Source organism: Nematostella vectensis, chromosome 5, assembly GCF_932526225.1.
Source record: "Nematostella vectensis chromosome 5, jaNemVect1.1, whole genome shotgun sequence".
NCBI classification, from domain to species: Eukaryota; Metazoa; Cnidaria; class Anthozoa; order Actiniaria; family Edwardsiidae; genus Nematostella; species Nematostella vectensis.
This window is the reverse complement of record NC_064038.1, coordinates 17396781-17415707: the sequence shown is the minus strand read 5'-3', so window position 1 is coordinate 17415707 and position 18927 is coordinate 17396781. Positions and strand designations below refer to the sequence as shown.

Below are 18927 nucleotides of genomic sequence, written 5' to 3'. Positions count from 1 at the left end.
TTTAAGCAATCAATCAACATTTTATTCAAATAATTCAAACAATTGTCAAGCAATTGAGCTTCTGGTATGACATAATTTTTCTGTCGCCTTCTTTTTTGAAAAATACCGTTCATATATATACACTAGATTTTCATGGTTGGAAAATATGCGAAAATTCGAATTTTGCAAGTATTTACAAGAGAGAAGAGATCATTGCAAATCATGTACAAACTTAACAATTCAAAACAAAATAAGCGAGACTCCTTTATATATTACTATTCTTTGGGATGGGGGTTTAGGTGCGATTACACGAAAGTTGAATGTGCTTCAAAGTATGGGGAGTCTGGAGCTCATTGAGTACAGACGAACAGCATACACTGAGGAGTCCCGATCAGGTATGGTGGGTTATTTTATATATCTGGTATGGTGGGTTATTTGATATCTCTGATAGCGTGTTTTTTTTTATATATCTGGTATCGTCGGTTTGTAACATGCTATATTTGTAAAAGCGTTCTTACAATTTATAATTATGATAACAAAAAAAATGACACAACGCCTGACATCACAGTAAAGTGGACCAAAACACTTTTTAAGATAAAAATACATTTTGTACAAGCGTTTATAAGATGTGGTCGGGGTAGCACGGGATACAATCTGCGTAGCAAGCGTTAATTGTATTGTCATGAACTAAGTGCGTACAGAGTCGTTAACAACTGTTCGCTTGGGATACGTGTTAAACAGGCCTAGTCAGCCGTTATTGTTTCCTTAATAAAAACAAACTTAAATGACTTATTTACTAAATTGAAATTCATTTACCAAGGATGTTAAAGCTTGGTGCCATCTTTTCCGCATTAATCAATTAATCTCTTCTGAGGCCCCGCGGTGGGGGGCCTCAGAATATATAGCGAGCTTATCCTTAAGCTTCAACCGGCCTAAACACATTTCCTGAACCAAGACTTTCGTAACCATCTATTCACTTTGTGATATTTACAGCTACAGTGTCACCTCTTTGCCTTCATAAGCCACTTGACAAAGCGAGGATATCTTTCTGAGAAATTTGGGGTATTCACGCTTGGAGAGCGCCCGTACAACAGACGGCGGCGCCCACCCGCCAGGGTTAACTGCAGAACAATGAATCAGTGGTTAGACAAGGGCCTGGCCAGGGTTTACTAGGGCGTGGCCAGGGTTTACTAGGGCGTGGCCAGGGTATACTAGGGCGTGGCCAGGGTTTACTAGGGTGTCGCCAGGGTTTACCGGGGCATGTCCAGGGTTTACTAGGGTGTGGCCAGGGTTTACTAGGGCATGGCCAGGCTATACTAGGGCGTGGCCAAGGTATACTAGGGCGTGACCAGGGTTTGCTAGGGTGTGGCCAGGGTTTACCAGGGAGTGTCCAGGGTTTACTAGAGTGTGGCCAGGGTTTACTAGGGCATGGCCAGGGTATACTAGGGTAAGGCTGTCCCAAAGATGCTCCAAATTTCTTAAAAAGATGCCCCAAAAATACCAAAAATACGCACCAAAAATTGCAAAAGTTGCCACAAAGTTGCCACAAATTTGCAAAAGTTGCCAAAAAGATGCTCAAAAAATGGAATAAGAATTATCGAAAAATTGTCCCAAGTGTAAAAATTTGCCAACAAATTTACTACATTTTTCAAAGTTGCTGACAGAATGCTGCTTAACAATTCTTTTCAACATAAAAAAACATTGACTGGAAATTTAATGTAAATATGTAACATGCAATGTAATATGTATATAAATTATGATGCAATAAAAGAGGCTTTTATAACAGAGGAGTTTTATAACAACATGGCTTATAGCCAAAGCACATGCAGGCTAGTGAGGCAACACTCCCTTGTTGCCATTATATCTGAGCATCACAGACACTTTAAGTGTTTTCTCTAGTGCACTGCCCTGCTGTCGGCTAAAACATTTTGTAGGAGACTGAATACTCTCTCTGCTGCTGCCGAGCTTGGTTGGATGAGTAAGATCTTCTTCGTAGCCGCTGACCAGTTAGGAAGACATGATCTGCCCACCAAGATACTTCCTCTTCCTCTGTGGTGCAAACTACTCCATCTGCAGCGGCCAAGTAGCTTGGTAACTCTTCAACCAGAGAAGCAACCTCATCATTGGAGAAAAATCCAAACTCCTGTAGCTCCTCTACAGATGCTGCATTTGGGTGCAGTTCCTGTACCTTCTCAGGGCAACACTAGCGTGCTGCCTTGAAGGCATGCACAGTAGAACAGAATTCTACACTAAATTTCCTTTGAAAATATTGAAAACATGGAGCAATGCAGGCCTTTGCCTTTGCAACCAGCTTGTTGTAGATACCAGGATCATCATTTGTATGCTGCTTTGCTTTGGCCTCAACATTCTGGTATGCCTCAATTGCAATAGCATGGGCTACTGTAGACGGCGCTCATAACAAGAAAATACAAGGGGCCCATCTCCTTCTAGATAATAGGTGGCAGAAACGAAATTCTTGCCTGCATCAGCCAAAGCAGCCAACTCCATTTCTAGGTCACGTGTAGCCTAAGGATCATCGAACACCTCCAGCTGATATTAAAGGGATGAACTCTGACAGATGGGACCGAGTGGTCAATCGATGGCCATACTTTTCAAGGAAAGGTCTAAGAAAATCAACTTTTGCAAGAGGAATCTCAGCTTTGAGCATTATCTCTACCAGCTCGTAGCGATAGAGGCGCCTTTTCTCTGGAAGAGTGGAACCTTGAATGGTGCTATGTTTGGACAAAAGTTTCTTAATGATCTGATCCTTCGCTTGGTCCTTCTCAAGAGTAGCTTTAGACCTTAGATGCTTTTGCGAAGTAACATGCTTTTTCAGAGAGCTCGTTTTCTTTGATAACGTCTCTTTACAGGCTTCGCACCTAAGTTTTCCAGATTGAGCAACCAAATGTTCATTTTGGAATTCCTTAACTCTCTGCAAAGTCGGCACTCCAGGCCCTCACGTTCCACGGACAGTCTTCTTCCCAGTAAGGTTGTCTGGGTGTTCTCTTTCTCGAGAAATTGTTGCTTTCTGAGGTGTATTTAGCTTAGCTTAGCTCCAGCTGTTCCAGCTATTGTTAGAGGGTTGGATTCTATAATAAGTTCATCGTCACTGCACTCGAGGATACCGCCATTTTGAATAACCAAATTGAATAATAATAGTGAAGATCGCTGACCATCAAAACTGCATGCTCGTCAAACAGATTGACCAATGACCATAAATGATTACCAGATTTATGAATGAGGTAAGACGCACATTTGAGGTGAATATATCCCTAAAAACCGAAAAAAACCCAGCATAGTTGCTCTCATTTTAAAAAGATGCCCGGAAAAGGAAAAGTTGCCGCAAATCCTAAAAGTTGCTCAAAAGTTAGGGCGTGGCCAGAGTAAACTGGGGCGTGGCCAGGGTTTATCAGGGTGTGGCCAGGGTTTACCAGGGCGTGTCCAGGGTTTACTAGGGTGTGGCCAGGGTATACTAGGGCATGGCCAGAGTTTTCTAGGGCATGGTCAAGGTTTGCTAAGGTGTGGCCAGGGTTTACTAGGGAGTGACCAGGATTTACTAGGGCGTGGCCAGGGTTTACTAGGGCGTGGCCAGGGTTTGCTAGGGTGTGGTCAGAGTTCACTAGGGCGTGGCCAGGGTTTGCAAGGGTGTGGCCAGGGTTTGCAAGGGCGTGGCCAGGATTTAAAAACAGTAATTATTCATCGGTAATTTTATGCTAGGTGTAGATTATCTTGCAGGAATAATAAATATGTTTCCGTTCGCACTGTAGGTTATCTTGCACGAGATGATAAAGATCTTACCGTTCGCACTGTAGGTTATCTTGAACGAGATGATAAAGATCTTACCGTTCCCACTGTAGATTACCTTGCACGAGATGATATCTTACCGTTCGCACTGTAGATTACCTTGAATGAGATGACATCTTACCGTTCGCACTGTAGATTATCTTGCACGAGATGATATGTTACCGTTTGCACTGTAGATTATCTTGCACGAGATGCTATCTTAACGTTCGCACTGTAGATTATCTTGCACGAGAAGCTATCTTAACGTTCGCACTGTAGATTTTCTTGCACGAGATGCTATCTTAACGTTCGCACTGTAGATTTTCTTGCACGAGATGCTATCTTAACGTTCGCACTGTAGGTAATCTTGCACGAGATGCTATCCTACCGTTTGCACTGTAGGTAATCTTGCACGAGATGCTATCCTACCGTTTGCACTGTAGGTAATCTTGCACGAGATGCTATCTTAACGTTCGCACTGTAGGTAATCTTGCACGAGATGCTATCTTACCGTTTGCACTGTAGGTAATCTTGCACGAGATATGGTCTCTGCTTAACTCCTCACCCTCCGCTCGAGGCTTTATAATCGTTTGGCAGAAAAATGCGATCGAGGCGGTAACACGCACGAACTTATTCGACTGAAACAAAAACATTTCAACACATCGATTAAAACTCTTCTCATATGACCCGAACTCATGCTCAAGAATCCAGCATTTCATTATCCGTGAGAAACCTAGTCCCTAGTCGGATTTCCTGTGGTTGGTAAGAGCTATGACGTCACAGGAAACTATCTTTATATTCTCTGTGTTGGCTTTTCCCAGGCCCTCTCGCCTCGCGGCTAGCCACAGGAATCCCGGACAGAACGATATAGTATTGAACAGTCTTCCCTCCAAGAGACCCCGGCTCTCAACCAATTCAGTTTTTTTATCATAAAAGAAATAAAAGGAACTGGCAAGCAACTACTCCGAAAAAATCTTAATCAATAAAATTCAAGAAAAAGATGTAGTAACATGTAGTATAACATAGACCAAAGGGCTAGGTCATGAGTATTTATCATAGATTATAGGGCTGGGTCACGAGTATTTATCATAGATTACGTAACAATCTCCGATTATTTTTAATGGAAAACGCGAAAAATATCTCAAAATCTTAAAAAGCAGTGTGATTATTGGAAGTTTCTTTGAGGATGTGCCTGACAATTTAAAGCAGATGGCCTGTTAAATAGCGCGGATTCTAATTGTTCTTTTGTCTCTTTACGATTGATGGCATAAATTTATGGGTTAGTTCACGAGTATTATGGAATACATTTAAGGGCTAGGTCATGAGTATTATGGCATAAATTTAAGGGTTAGGTCACGAGTATTATGGCATAAATTTAAGGGTTAGGTCACGAGTATTATGGCGTAAATTTGACGGCTAGGTCATGAGTATTATGGCATGAATTTAAGGGCTAGCTCATGAATATTATGGCATAAATTTAAGGGTTAGGTCATGAGTATTATGGCATAAATTTAAGGGTTAGGTCACGAGTATTATGGCATGAATTTAAGGGCTAGGTCATGAGTATTATGGCATAAATTAAAGGGTTAGGTCATGAGTATTATGGCATAAATTTAAGGGTTAGGTCACGAGTATTATGGCATAAATTTAGGGGTTAGGTCATGAGTATTATGGCATAAATTTAAGGGTTAGGTCATGAGTATTATGGCATAAATTTAAGGGCTAGGTCATGAGTATTATGGCATAAATTTAAGGGCTAGGTCATGAGTATTATGGCATAAATTTAAGGGCTAGGTCATGAGTATTATGGCATAAATTTAAGAGTTAGGTCATGAGTATTATGGCATACATTTAAGGGTTAGGTCATGAGTATTATGGCATGAATTTAAGGGCTAGGTCATGAGTATTATGGCATGAATTTAAGGGTTAGGTCATGAGTATTATGGCATAAATTTAAGGGCTAGGTCATGAGTATTATGGCATAAATTTAAGTGTTAGGTCACGAGTATTATGGCGTAAATTTGACGGCTAGGTCATGAGTATTATGGCATAAATTTAAGGGTTAGGTCATGAGTATTATGGCATGAATTTAAGGGTTAGGTCATGAGTATTATGGCATAAATTTAAGGGTTAGGTCACGAGTATTATGGCATGAATTTAAGGGCTAGGTCATGAGTATTATGGCATAAATTTAAGGGTTAGGTCACGAGTATTATGGCAAAAAATTTAGGGGTTAGGTCATGAGTATTATGGCATAAATTTAAGGGTTAGGTCATGAGTATTATGGCATAAATTTAAGGGCTAGGTCATGAGTATTATGGCATAAATTTAAGGGTTAGGTCATGAGTATTATGGCATAAATTTAAGGGTTAGGTCATGAGTATTATGGCATAAATTTAAGGGTTAGGTCATGAGTATTATGGCATAAATTTAAGGGCTAGGTCATGAGTATTATGGCATAAATTTAAGGGCTAGGTCATGAGTATTATGGCATACATTTAAGGGTTAGGTGATAAGTATTATGGCATAAATTTAATGGTTAGGTGATGAGTATTATGGCATGAATTTAAGGGCTAGGTCATGAGTATTATGGCATACATTTAAGGGTTAGGTCATGAGTATTATGGCGTAAATTTAAGGGCTAGGTCATGAGTATTATGGCATAAATTTAAGGGCTAGGTCATGAGTATTATGGCATAAATTTAAGGGTTAGGTCATGATTATATATCATAGATTTAAAAGAAAATAACAAGCCTATAATAAAAATAACCAAGAAATCAACGAAATTCTTGAGATTTATATATAAAAAAAATGGTGCCTTGTTGGAATATAATGGAGTGCCAACAATAATTGATTAGCCATATTAACGAAATTGAGCAAAACAAGATACAAATCGATAACTCACCGGGGCGTCTGGGTGTTCGACCGACCAATTATTGACCATCCAAGCACAACCAACCTCGTTCTCAAGCCGCTGGCCTTCCTCGGATGGCGTGACATTGCCAATATGTGAGACAAACAGGTAGTCCCGCTGGGAGGACGGCCAGATGCGCTTCATCACTTGGTGGAAGATGACAGTGCTGTTTGACAAGGTCTCCAACACTTTAAAGTAATCAATAGTTGCTAGGAATAAAAAGAAAAACAAAGATAAAAAAGGATTGACAATGAAAAAAAGGCAACCTAAGTATTGGATAAATTGATAATTCTATATATAGAGCAACCTAAGAATTGAACAAATGGAGAAGTCTATATAGCAACCTAAGAATTGGACAGATGGACAGTCTATAAATAGCAACCTAAAAATTGGACAGATGGACAAGTCTATATATAGCAACATAAGAATCGGACAAATGGACAAGTCTATATATAGCAACCTAAGAATAAGACAAATGGACAAGTCTATATATAGCATCCTAAGAATAAGACAAATGGACAAGTCTATATATAGCAACCTAAGAATAAGACAAATGGACATGTCTATATATAGCAACCTAAGAATTAGACAAATGGACAAGTCTATATATAGCAACCTAAGAATAAGACAAATGGACAAGTCTATATATAGCAACATAAGAATAAGACAAATGGACAAGTCTATATATAGCAACCTAAAAATTGGACAGATGGACATGTCTATATATAGCAACCTAAGAATAAGACAAATGGACAAGTCTATATATAGCAACCTAAGAATAAGACAAATGGACAAGTCTATATATAGCAACATAAGAATAAGACAAATGGACAAGTCTATATATAGCAACCTAAGAATTGGACAAATGGACAAGTCTATATATAGCAACCTAAGAATAAGACAGATGGACAAGTCTATATATAGCAACCTAAGAATAAGACAAATGGACAAGTCTATATATAGCAACCTAAGAATAAGACAAATGGACAAGTCTATATATAGCAACCTAAGAATAAGACAAATGGACAAGTCTATATATAGCAACCTAAAAATTGAACAGATGGACATGTCTATATATAGCAACCTAAGAATAAGACAAATGGACAAGTCTATATATAGCAACCTAAGAATAAGACAAATGGACAAGTCTATATATAGCAACCTAAGAATTGGACAAATGGACAAGTCTATATATAGCAACCTAAGAATAAGACAAATGGACAAGTCTATATATAGCAACATAAGAATAAGACAAATGGACAAGTCTATATATAGCAACCTAAAAATTGGACAGATGGACATGTCTATATATAGCAACCTAAGAATAAGACAAATGGACAAGTCTATATATAGCAACCTAAGAATAAGACAGATGGACATGTCTATATATAGCATCCTAAGAATTGGACAAACGGCTCAAACCAGCAGTTGTTGTTGGGGAAAGAATCGACACAGGGGCGACTGCTTTGAGCCTAGAGAACAAAAAGTGTGTCTAGACAACCAGATAAAACATCACATTTTGTCCAAAGTTGCTTTAAATTGGAAGTTTCGTTTCATGTTGGACATTCAGAACAAAATACTGTTAAATTTGAGGAGGTTATTGCCTTACCATCCCAGTCCATACGAAAATCTTTATCGAAGAAATAATTTGCCATCTCACGAGCAGTTACACCCTGCAAATAGAGCAACAGGAGAGCCTGAAATACAGTGTTTGGATAGAAACAAATAAGCCTGAAATACAGAGTTTGGATAGAAACAAATGGGCCTGAAATACAGTGTTCGGATAGAAACAAATGATCCTGAAATACAGTGTTTGGATAGAAACATATGGGCCTGAAATACATTGTTTGTATAGAAACAAATGATCCTGAAATACAGTGTTTGGATAGAAACATATGGGCCTGAAATACATTGTTTGTATAGAAACAAATGATCCTGAAATACAGTGTTTGGATAGAAGCATATGATCCTGAAATACAGTGTTTGGATAGAAACATATGGGCCTGAAATACAGTGTTTGGATAGAAACATATGGGCCTGAAATACATTGTTTGTATAGAAACAAATGATCCTGAAATACAGTGTTTGAATAGAAGCATATGATCCTGAAATACAGTGTTTGGATAGAAACATATGGGCCTGAAATACAGTGTTTGAATAGAAACAAATGGGCCTGAGATACAGTGTCTGTATAGAAACAAATGGGCCTGAAATACAGTGTCTGTAAAGAAACAACAAATGGGCCTGAAATACAGTGTTTGAATAGAAACAAATGGGCCTGAGATACAGTGTTTGGATAGAAACAAATGGGCCTGAGATACAGTGTTTGGATAGAAACAAATGATCCTGAAATACAGTGTTTGGATAGAAGCATATGATCCTGAAATACAGTGTTTGGATAGAAACATATGGGCCTGAAATACAGTGTTTGAATAGAAACAAATGGGCCTGAGATACAGTGTCTGTATAGAAACAAATGGGCCTGAAATACAGTGTCTGTAAAGAAACAACATATGGGCCTGAAATACAGTGTCTGTATAGAAACAAATGGGCCTGAAATACAGTGTTTGGGTAGAAACAAATGGGCCTGAAATACAGTGTCTGTAAAGAAACAAATGGGCCCGAAATACAGTGTTTGGATAGAAACATATGGGCCTGAAATACAGTGTTTGGGTAGAAACAAATGATCCTGAAATACAGTGTTTGGATAGAAACAAATGGGCCTGAAATACAGTGTTTGAATAGAAACAAATGGGCCAGAAATACAGTGTCTGTATAGGAACAAATGATCCTGAAATACAGTGTTTGGATAGAAACAAATGGGCCTGAAATACAGTGTTTGGATAGAAACATATGGGCCTGAAATACAGTGTTTGGGTAGAAACAAATGATCCTGAAATACAGTGTTTGGATAGAAACAAATGATCCTGAAATACAGTGTTTGGATAGAAACAAATGATCCTGAAATACAGTGTTTGGATAGAAACAAATGGGCCTGAAATACAGTGTTTGGATAGAAACATATGGGCCTGAAATACAGTGTTTGGATAGAAACAAATGATCCTGAAATACAGTGTTTGGATAGAAACAAATGATCCTGGAATACAGTGTTTGGATAGAAACAAATGGGCCTGAAATACAGTGTTTGGATAGAAACAAATGATCCTGAAATACAGTGTTTGGATAGAAACAAATGGGCCTGAAATAAAGTGTTTGGATAGAAACATATGGGCCTGAAATACAGTGTTTGGATAGAAACAAATGATCCTGAAATACAGTGTTTGGATAGAAACAAATGATCCTGAAATACAGTGTTTGGATAGAAACAAATGGGCCTGAAATACAGTGTTTGGATAGAAACATATGGGCCTGAAATACAGTGTTTGGATAGAAACAAATGATCCTGAGATACAGTGTCTGTATAGAAACAAATGGGCCTGAAATACAGTGTTTGGATAGAAACAAATGATCCTGAGATACAGTGTCTGTATAGAAACAAATGGGCCTGAAATACAGTGTCTGTAAAGAAACAACAAATGGGCCTGAAATACAGTGTTTGGATAGAAACAAATGGGCCTGAAATACAGTGTTTGGATAGAAACATATGGGCCTGAAATACAGTGTTTGAATAGAAACAAATGGGCCTGAAATAAAGTGTTTGGATAGAAACAAATGGGCCTGAAATAAAGTGTTTGGATAGAAACATATGATCCTGAAATACAGTGTTTGGATAGAAACAAATGGGCCTGAAATAAAGTGTTTGGATAGAAACATATGGGCCTGAAATACAGTGTTTGGATAGAAACAAATGATCCTGAAATACAGTGTTTGGATAGAAACAAATGATCCTGAAATACAGTGTTTGGATAGAAACAAATGGGCCTGAAATACAGTGTTTGGATAGAAACATATGGGCCTGAAATACAGTGTTTGGATAGAAACAAATGATCCTGAGATACAGTGTCTGTATAGAAACAAATGGGCCTGAAATACAGTGTTTGGATAGAAACAAATGATCCTGAGATACAGTGTCTGTATAGAAACAAATGGGCCTGAAATACAGTGTCTGTAAAGAAACAACAAATGATCCTGAAATACAGTGTTTGGATAGAAACAAATGGGCCTGAAATACAGTGTTTGGATAGAAACATATGGGCCTGAAATACAGTGTTTGAATAGAAACAAATGGGCCTGAGATACAGTGTCTGTATAGAAACAAATGGGCCTGAAATACAGTGTTTGGGTAGAAACAAATGGGCCTGAAATACAGTGTCTGTAAAGAAACAAATGGGCCCGAAATACAGTGTTTGGATAGAAACATATGGGCCTGAAATACAGTGTTTGGGTAGAAACAAATGATCCTGAAATACAGTGTTTGGATAGAAACAAATGGGCCTGAAATACAGTGTTTGAATAGAAACAAATGGGCCAGAAATACAGTGTCTGTATAGGAACAAATGATCCTGAAATACAGTGTTTGGATAGAAACAAATGGGCCTGAAATACAGTGTTTGGATAGAAACATATGGGCCTGAAATACAGTGTTTGGGTAGAAACAAATGATCCTGAAATACAGTGTTTGGATAGAAACAAATGATCCTGAAATACAGTGTTTGGATAGAAACAAATGATCCTGAAATACAGTGTTTGGATAGAAACAAATGGGCCTGAAATACAGTGTTTGGATAGAAACATATGGGCCTGAAATACAGTGTTTGGATAGAAACAAATGATCCTGAAATACAGTGTTTGGATAGAAACAAATGATCCTGGAATACAGTGTTTGGATAGAAACAAATGGGCCTGAAATACAGTGTTTGGATAGAAACAAATGATCCTGAAATACAGTGTTTGGATAGAAACAAATGGGCCTGAAATAAAGTGTTTGGATAGAAACATATGGGCCTGAAATACAGTGTTTGGATAGAAACAAATGATCCTGAAATACAGTGTTTGGATAGAAACAAATGATCCTGAAATACAGTGTTTGGATAGAAACAAATGGGCCTGAAATACAGTGTTTGGATAGAAACATATGGGCCTGAAATACAGTGTTTGGATAGAAACAAATGATCCTGAAATACAGTGTTTGGATAGAAACAAATGATCCTGAAATACAGTGTTTGGATAGAAACAAATGATCCTGAAATACAGTGTTTGGATAGAAACAAATGGGCCTGAAATACAGTGTTTGGATAGAAACAAATGATCCTGAAATACAGTGTTTGGATAGAAACAAATGGGCCTGAAATACAGTGTTTGGATAGAAACAAATGATCCTGAAATACAGTGTTTGGATAGAAACAAATGGGCCTGAAATAAAGTGTTTGAATAGAAACAAATGGGCCTGAAATACAGTGTCTGTATAGGAACAAATGATCCTGAAATACAGTGTTTGGATAGAAACAAATGATCCTGAAATACAGTGTTTGGATAGAAACATATGGGCCTGAAATACAGTGTCTGGATAGAAACATATGGGCCTGAAATACAGTGTCTGGATAGAAACATATGGGCCTGAAATACAGTGTTTGGATAGAAACATATGGGCCTGAAATACAGTGTTTGGATAGAAACAAATGGGCCTGACACTGGGATCAATGTAATACTGACCTTTACAATGTGTGTTGCTTTCATGGGATCCAGGATTATCCCGCCCTCCTCATAATCTCGTCGGTAGACCTGAGGGGAAAGGTGAGGAAAGGTGGGTATGATAACCGCCCTCCCTTGAGACGTGCCCTCCCTTGAGACGTGCCCTCCCTTGAGACGTGCCCTCCCTTGAGACGTGCCCTCCCTTGAGACGTGCCCTCCCTTGAGACGTGCCCTCCCTTGAGACGTGCCCTCCCTTGAGACGTGCCCTCCCTTGAGACGTGCCCTCCCTTGAGACGTGCCCTTCCTTGAGACGTGCCCTTCCTTGAGACGTGCCCTCCCTTGAGACGTGCCCTCCCTTGAGACGTGCCCTCCCTTGAGACGTGCCCTCCCTTGAGACGTGCCCTCCCTTGAGGTGTGCCCTCTCCCTTGAGGTGTGCCCTCCCTTGTGTGCCCTCCCTTGAGACGTGCCCTCCCTTGAGACGTGCCCTCCCTTGAGACGTGCCCTCCCTTGAGGTGTGCCCTCTCCCTTGAGGTGTGCCCTCCCTTGAGGTGTGCCCTCCCTTGAGGTGTGCCCTCCCTTGAGGTGTGCCCTCCCTTGTGTGCCCTCCCTTGAGGTGTGCTCTCCCTTGAGACGTGCCCTCCCTTGAGGTGTGCCCTCCCTTGTGTGTCCTCCCTTGAGGTGTGCCCTCCCTTGTGTGCCCTCCCTTGAGGTGTGCCCTCCCTTGAGGTGTGCTCTGATGCTGTGGCTTACCTATTGTTTACAAAAAAAATGTAGTGCGCTAATGCGCATCATACAGTGCATTTTTGCACTTAGTGTTGTAAAACAGCTGAGTCTGAGACCTATTTAGGGCAATCATTGGGTCGGCCTACACTCAACTTTCTACTGTAGCCAATGCATGCAGGGCTGGTTACCAAACCCTCACTTTCAACCTCTTAAAAAGGATGCAATCCCTGCACAATCATCGGATTAAAAGCTCAAATTCAAGGTTAAGGACAAATGCTGTTATTTTGATTCTTTTTTCCAAATACAAATGCATGTAAATGAATCAATTCCATTGTATATGTGCATTTGCATGTATATGCATTTGAAATAGTACAAAAGAACAGCTTTTGTGCCAGGACTCGTGCTTCCCTTAGTTGCACAGTAGTTTCCCTGCCAAATTATTCGCAGGTTTGCACTTTTATATAAGCACAGTCCATTATGCATGAATGTTCAACAGTTCATTTACCTTCATATCCCCATCTTCATGAACCAAGTACCAATTGTCATCAACATTCTCACGAATCAGACTCAAGTTTTCTTGGACTTTTTCACGAACCTGAAATCAAACTTGAAATGATTGCCTACTCCATATGATAACAATTGACTGTTTGGTCACCCTGTGTTTACTCTGTGTGGGTCACCCTGTGCGGTCACCCTGTGCGGTCACCCTGTGTGGGTCACCCTGTGTGGGTCACCCTGTGCGGTCACCCTGTGTGGTCACCCTGTGTGGGTCACCCTGTGTGGGTCAGCGTCACCCTGTGTGGGTAACCCTGTGTGGGTCACCCTGTGTGGGTCACCCTGTGTGGGTCACCCTGTGTGGGTCACCCTGTGTGGGTCACCCTGTGTGGGTCACCCTGTGTGGGTCACCCTGTGTGGGTCACCCTGTGTGGTCACCCTGTGTGGGTCACCCTGTGTGGTCACCCTGTGTGGGTCATTCTGTGTGGGTCACCCTGTGTGGGTCACCCTGTGTGGTCACCCTGTGTGGTCACCCTGTGTGGGTCACTCTGTGTGGGTCACTCTGTGTGGGTCACCTGTGTGGGTCACCCTGTGTAGTCACTGTGTGGGTCACTCGGTGTGGTCACCCTGTGTGGTCACCCTGTGTGGGTCACTCTGTGTGGTCACCCTGTGTGGGCCACTCTGTGTGGTCACCCTGTGTGGGTCAATGTGTGGTCACCCTGTGTGGGTCACCCTGTGTGGTCACCGTGTACAGGGGTCACTCTGTGTGGTCAACCTGTGTGGGTCACCCTGTGTGGGTCACCTGTGTGAGTCAACATGTGTGGGTCAACATGTGTGGGTCACTCTGCGTGGTCACCCTGTGTGGGTCACTCTGTGTGGTCACCTTGTGTGGGTCACCCTGTGTGGTTCACTCTGTGTCGTCACCCTGTGTGGGTCACCCTGTGTAGTCACTGTGTGGGTCACTCGGTGTGGTCACCCTGTGTGGTTACCCTGTGTGGTCACCCTGTGTGGGTCACTCTGTGTGGTCACCCTGTGTGGGTCACTCTGTGTGGTCACCCTGTGTGGGTCAATGTGTGGTCATCCTGTGTGGGTCACCCTGTGTGGGTCACTCTGTGTGGTCACCCTGTGTGGGTCACTCTGTGTGGGTCACTCTGTGTGGGTCAACATGTGTGGGTCACTCTGTGTGGTCACCCTGTGTGGGTCACTGTGTGGTCACCTTGTGTGGTCACCCTGTGTGGGTCACTGTGTGGTCACCTTGTGTGGGTCACCCTGTGTGGGTCACCCTGTGTGGGTCACCCTGTGTAGTCACCCTGTCTGGGTCACCCTGTGTGGGTCACCCTGTGTAGTCACCCTTTCTGGGTCACCCTGTGTGGGTCACCCTGTGTAGTCACCCTGTCTGGGTCACCCTGTGTGGGTCACCCTGTGTAGTCACCCTGTCTGGATCACCCTGTGTGGGTCACTGTGTAGTCACCCTGTGTGGGTCACTCTGTGTGGTCACCTTGTGTTGGTCACCCTGTGTGGGTCACTCTGTGTGGATCACTCCGTGTGGGTCACCCTGTGTGGGTCACCCTGTGTTGGTCACCCTGTGCGATCACCCTGTGTGGGTGATGTGTTTTCAGGTGTTTTGTGGTATGAAAACTTCTGGCACACTGCTCTATAAAAAGGTTTTTGTCAAAAACCCAAATAAGTGCTTTCAAAAACTCAAGAAAATGTCAATTATAGCATGATAAAGCAGTGCAACACAATAAACAAACATCACATTCTCTGTACGAGAATATGGCAGGACCTAGATAAAGTATTCTTTGCAGCTAGAAGGATTGAAAACTGTTGCCACATCTCATAAGCATTTCCAAACCACTTGTGAGGGCTTCAGCACTACAGATTTTCAAATTATTGAAGAAAAAAATAATTTGGAGTAGCTGTAAGGGCACTTCTAAGCGGGTGTGTTATAATCGCCTACTCATCTCACTGGTTTATCCATGTTCTGTGTATTTCTCACTGGTTAATCAATGTTTTGTGTATATCTCACTGGTTAATCTATGTTCTGTGTATATCTCACTGGTTAATCTATGTTCTGTGTATATCTCACTGGTTAATCTATGTTCTGTGTATATCTCACTGGTTAATCTATGGTCTGTGTATATCTCACTGGTTAATCTATGTTCTGTGTATATCTCAATGGTTAATCTATGTTCTTTGTATATCTCACTGGTTTATCCATGTTCTGTGTATATCTCACTGGTTAATCCATGTTCTGTGTATATCTCAATGGTTAATCTATGTTCTGTGTATATCTCAATGGTTAATCTATGTTCTTTGTATATCTCACTGGTTTATCCATGTTCTGTGTATATCTCACTGGTTAATCCATGTTTTGTGTATATCTCACTGGTTTATCCATGTTCTGTGTATATCTCACTGGTTAATCCATGTTTTGTGTATATCTCACTGGTTAATCCATGCTCTGTGTATATCTCACTGGTTTATCCATGCTCTGTGTATATCTCACTGGTTAATCCATGCTCTGTGTATATCTCACTGGTTAATCCATGCTCTGTGTATATCTCACTGGTTTATCCATGCTCTGTGTATATCTCACTGGTTAATCCATGCTCTGTGTATATCTCACTGGTTAATCCATGTTTTGTGTATATCTCACTGGTTAATCCATGCTCTGTGTATATCTCACTGGTTTATCCATGCTCTGTGTATATCTCACTGGTTTATCCATGCTCTGTGTATATCTCACTGGTTAATCCATGCTCTGTGTATATCTCACTGGTTTATTCATGCTCTGTGTATATCTCACTGGTTAATCCATGCTCTGTGTATATCTCACTGGTTAATCCATGTTCTGTGTATATCTCAATGGTTAATCTATGTTCTGTGTATATCTCAATGGTTAATCTATGTTCTTTGTATATCTCACTGGTTTATCCATGTTCTGTGTATATCTCACTGGTTAATCCATGTTTTGTGTATATCTCACTGGTTTATCCATGTTCTGTGTATATCTCACTGGTTAATCCATGTTTTGTGTATATCTCACTGGTTAATCCATGCTCTGTGTATATCTCACTGGTTTATCCATGCTCTGTGTATATCTCACTGGTTAATCCATGCTCTGTGTATATCTCACTGGTTTATCCATGCTCTGTGTAAATCTAACTGGTTAATCCATGCTCTGTGTATATCTCACTGGTTAATCCATGTTTTGTGTATATCTCACTGGTTAATCCATGCTCTGTGTATATCTCACTGGTTTATCCATGCTCTGTATATATAAGCCTATACCACTAAGTCACCTACTTACCTCACTGGTTAATCTATGTTCAGGTTCCTCTTCTGTAGGGGGTGGTACAGGGATATCCATGGCAAGGCTTGCCGTTCTATCCTGAAGATGTAAAATGAAAAGTTAAAGTGCCCCTAGCACCAAATTCCAGTACCTTGTTTTTAATATTTACTGATCCTGAGATGAAGAATAGGTAAAGAGTTTTTAGATGATATCAGAAAATATTTTGAAATTTGACCACAAGCAAAGACACAAGCGTTTATAAACAGCTCTTTCTTTTCACAAGTTCACCCCATAACAGGAGCCCGCGCAGTGAGAACAGCGGGCACTTGCATCAAGCTAAAATGTGCAAGAAATTTTCTCATCCAGTAGCTTGTGAATTACTAATTTCATTTTGAAAAGGTCCGGGATGTTAAGTTTAAAACGCTATTCCTTTTTATATCGTTTTTTGCCGCTAAAACATTACAGGGAAAAACTGCTGTCGCTACATTTTATGAAGGGGGAAAATAACGTTTTGCATTTTTTTAAATAAATAAATGCTTTTAGGGGATGTTAGCAATTAAAAATTTTTCGAACAAACCTTTGCTGCAAAGAAAAGGACTAGGAAAGGAAAAGGAAAAAGAAAATAAAGATAAGGAAAAATAAAAAAAAATTGCTAAACATGTGGGTAAGACTCGAATCACGGATCATGGGATTCAAATTCATGCGCGCTAACCGATGGGCCATCGTAGCAAATGGGAAACTTCAATGCAAAAAATAAGGCATTTATCTGGTACCTGTTGAAATCAAAGCATCGCGTCGAAAATTCGTAAAAAGTCGGAATTCATTTAAAAAACTAGAGACCTTAGAATGATTCAATGAGTCTACAATTTTGACACAGTATTAAGTTTTAAATAAGCTTTTTCTAAAATAACTTTAAAAAAACTCTATCAACAATTTTTTCCTTTAGCGATAAAAGTCTTTGATTTGACAAGAACAAAATAGAATGTTTTTTTGGAGGGGGGTCATTTTTAATAACGTTGACCATAGGAACTCTAAGTTTCAAATTAGCTAGATTAACGTTTGTGGTTGATAACAGTTAAGAATTGGTAACATAAAACTTTAAAGATTTAGAATTTTTAGGCTTTTCTTTGATCATACAATAATTGATACCCCAACTTAAAGAAATTGATTTGAGGCCCTATAATGATCAATCCAATTAGAACTGCCTCCCTGCTTTTGTTAACTCAAAAACTGACAAAAACTAATCTTTTCGTAAGCACATTTTCCTTAGAAATAAGGGGAAATGGCATAATTAAAAAACACACACAATTTGACACCTATGTCGGAAATATTCTATTTATAATTATACAGATGATCATATTGAATATGAAAAATAATGATTTCACTCTGATAACAGGGTAAAACAAGGCCCTACGATAATAGAAAATGTGCCCTTCAGCATCCTGAATAGACAAGGAACGCCTGGCTCTTTCGAAAATTGGGGTCATTTTTCACTTGAGAATGCGATATTATTTACATTTAAGAGCCGGCAAAACCCCAGGAAAACCTGTCGAATGGCAATAAAACTTGGTATGGTTTGTTTTCAAGTCCTAAACTATTGATATATTGGTATAAACCCAGAAATTAAAGTGCCTCTGAAGGAATAAAACCGATATCCTTCAAAACGGCTCATTCATCGATATCTAATATCTCATATATGCTAGAAGAATCTTTATTACCAAAAATCCCGATTTCTCATAATCCACGATTTTTTACAGCCCTTTGAATATACCAGTCTGTAAAACACCTTTGTCGCTGACCGACAAACGCATTGCGGGCGCGTGGCGCGAAAATCAAACTTGTCAGCTCGCGCACAGTCTACATCTTCATTCACGAAAATGAGCGCCTCTCTCTGTGAAACAACAAGCTCTGCCGAGTGAGAAAGCGATGCAAGTGACATCGAGACAGAGAAAGCGACTCAACAATGCTACAGAAACGCATTTTTGCCATACCAAGACGAGTCATTTGCGGACAAATGATATATGGCTGGTGAAATACCAAAAAATACAGGAAGTGAAAAGGGAACTGGAGGAAAAGCTTGTCAGCCGTCTGGTTTGACAACAGTAGAATCGTGAGTGTGATATCTTTAGATACGAACAGAAGGAA

General features: G+C 40.3%; 1 protein-coding gene across 1 annotated transcript in view; it reads right to left on the bottom strand.

The window, feature by feature from the left end:
- Positions 1 to 18927, bottom strand: part of LOC5503840 (ceramide transfer protein-like) — a 28849-nt gene continuing 9922 nt past the window's right edge. Inside the window, exons 8-14 of the mRNA XM_048727866.1 lie at positions 16801 to 16881; positions 13498 to 13587; positions 12290 to 12358; positions 8286 to 8349; positions 6668 to 6885; positions 4274 to 4400; positions 1 to 1100 (exon numbers count right to left, since the gene is read on the bottom strand). Of these exons, the coding sequence (XP_048583823.1) occupies positions 973 to 1100; positions 4274 to 4400; positions 6668 to 6885; positions 8286 to 8349; positions 12290 to 12358; positions 13498 to 13587; positions 16801 to 16881 (777 nt within the window). The 3' untranslated portion in view covers positions 1 to 972. The remainder of the gene's footprint in view (positions 1101 to 4273; positions 4401 to 6667; positions 6886 to 8285; positions 8350 to 12289; positions 12359 to 13497; positions 13588 to 16800; positions 16882 to 18927) is intronic.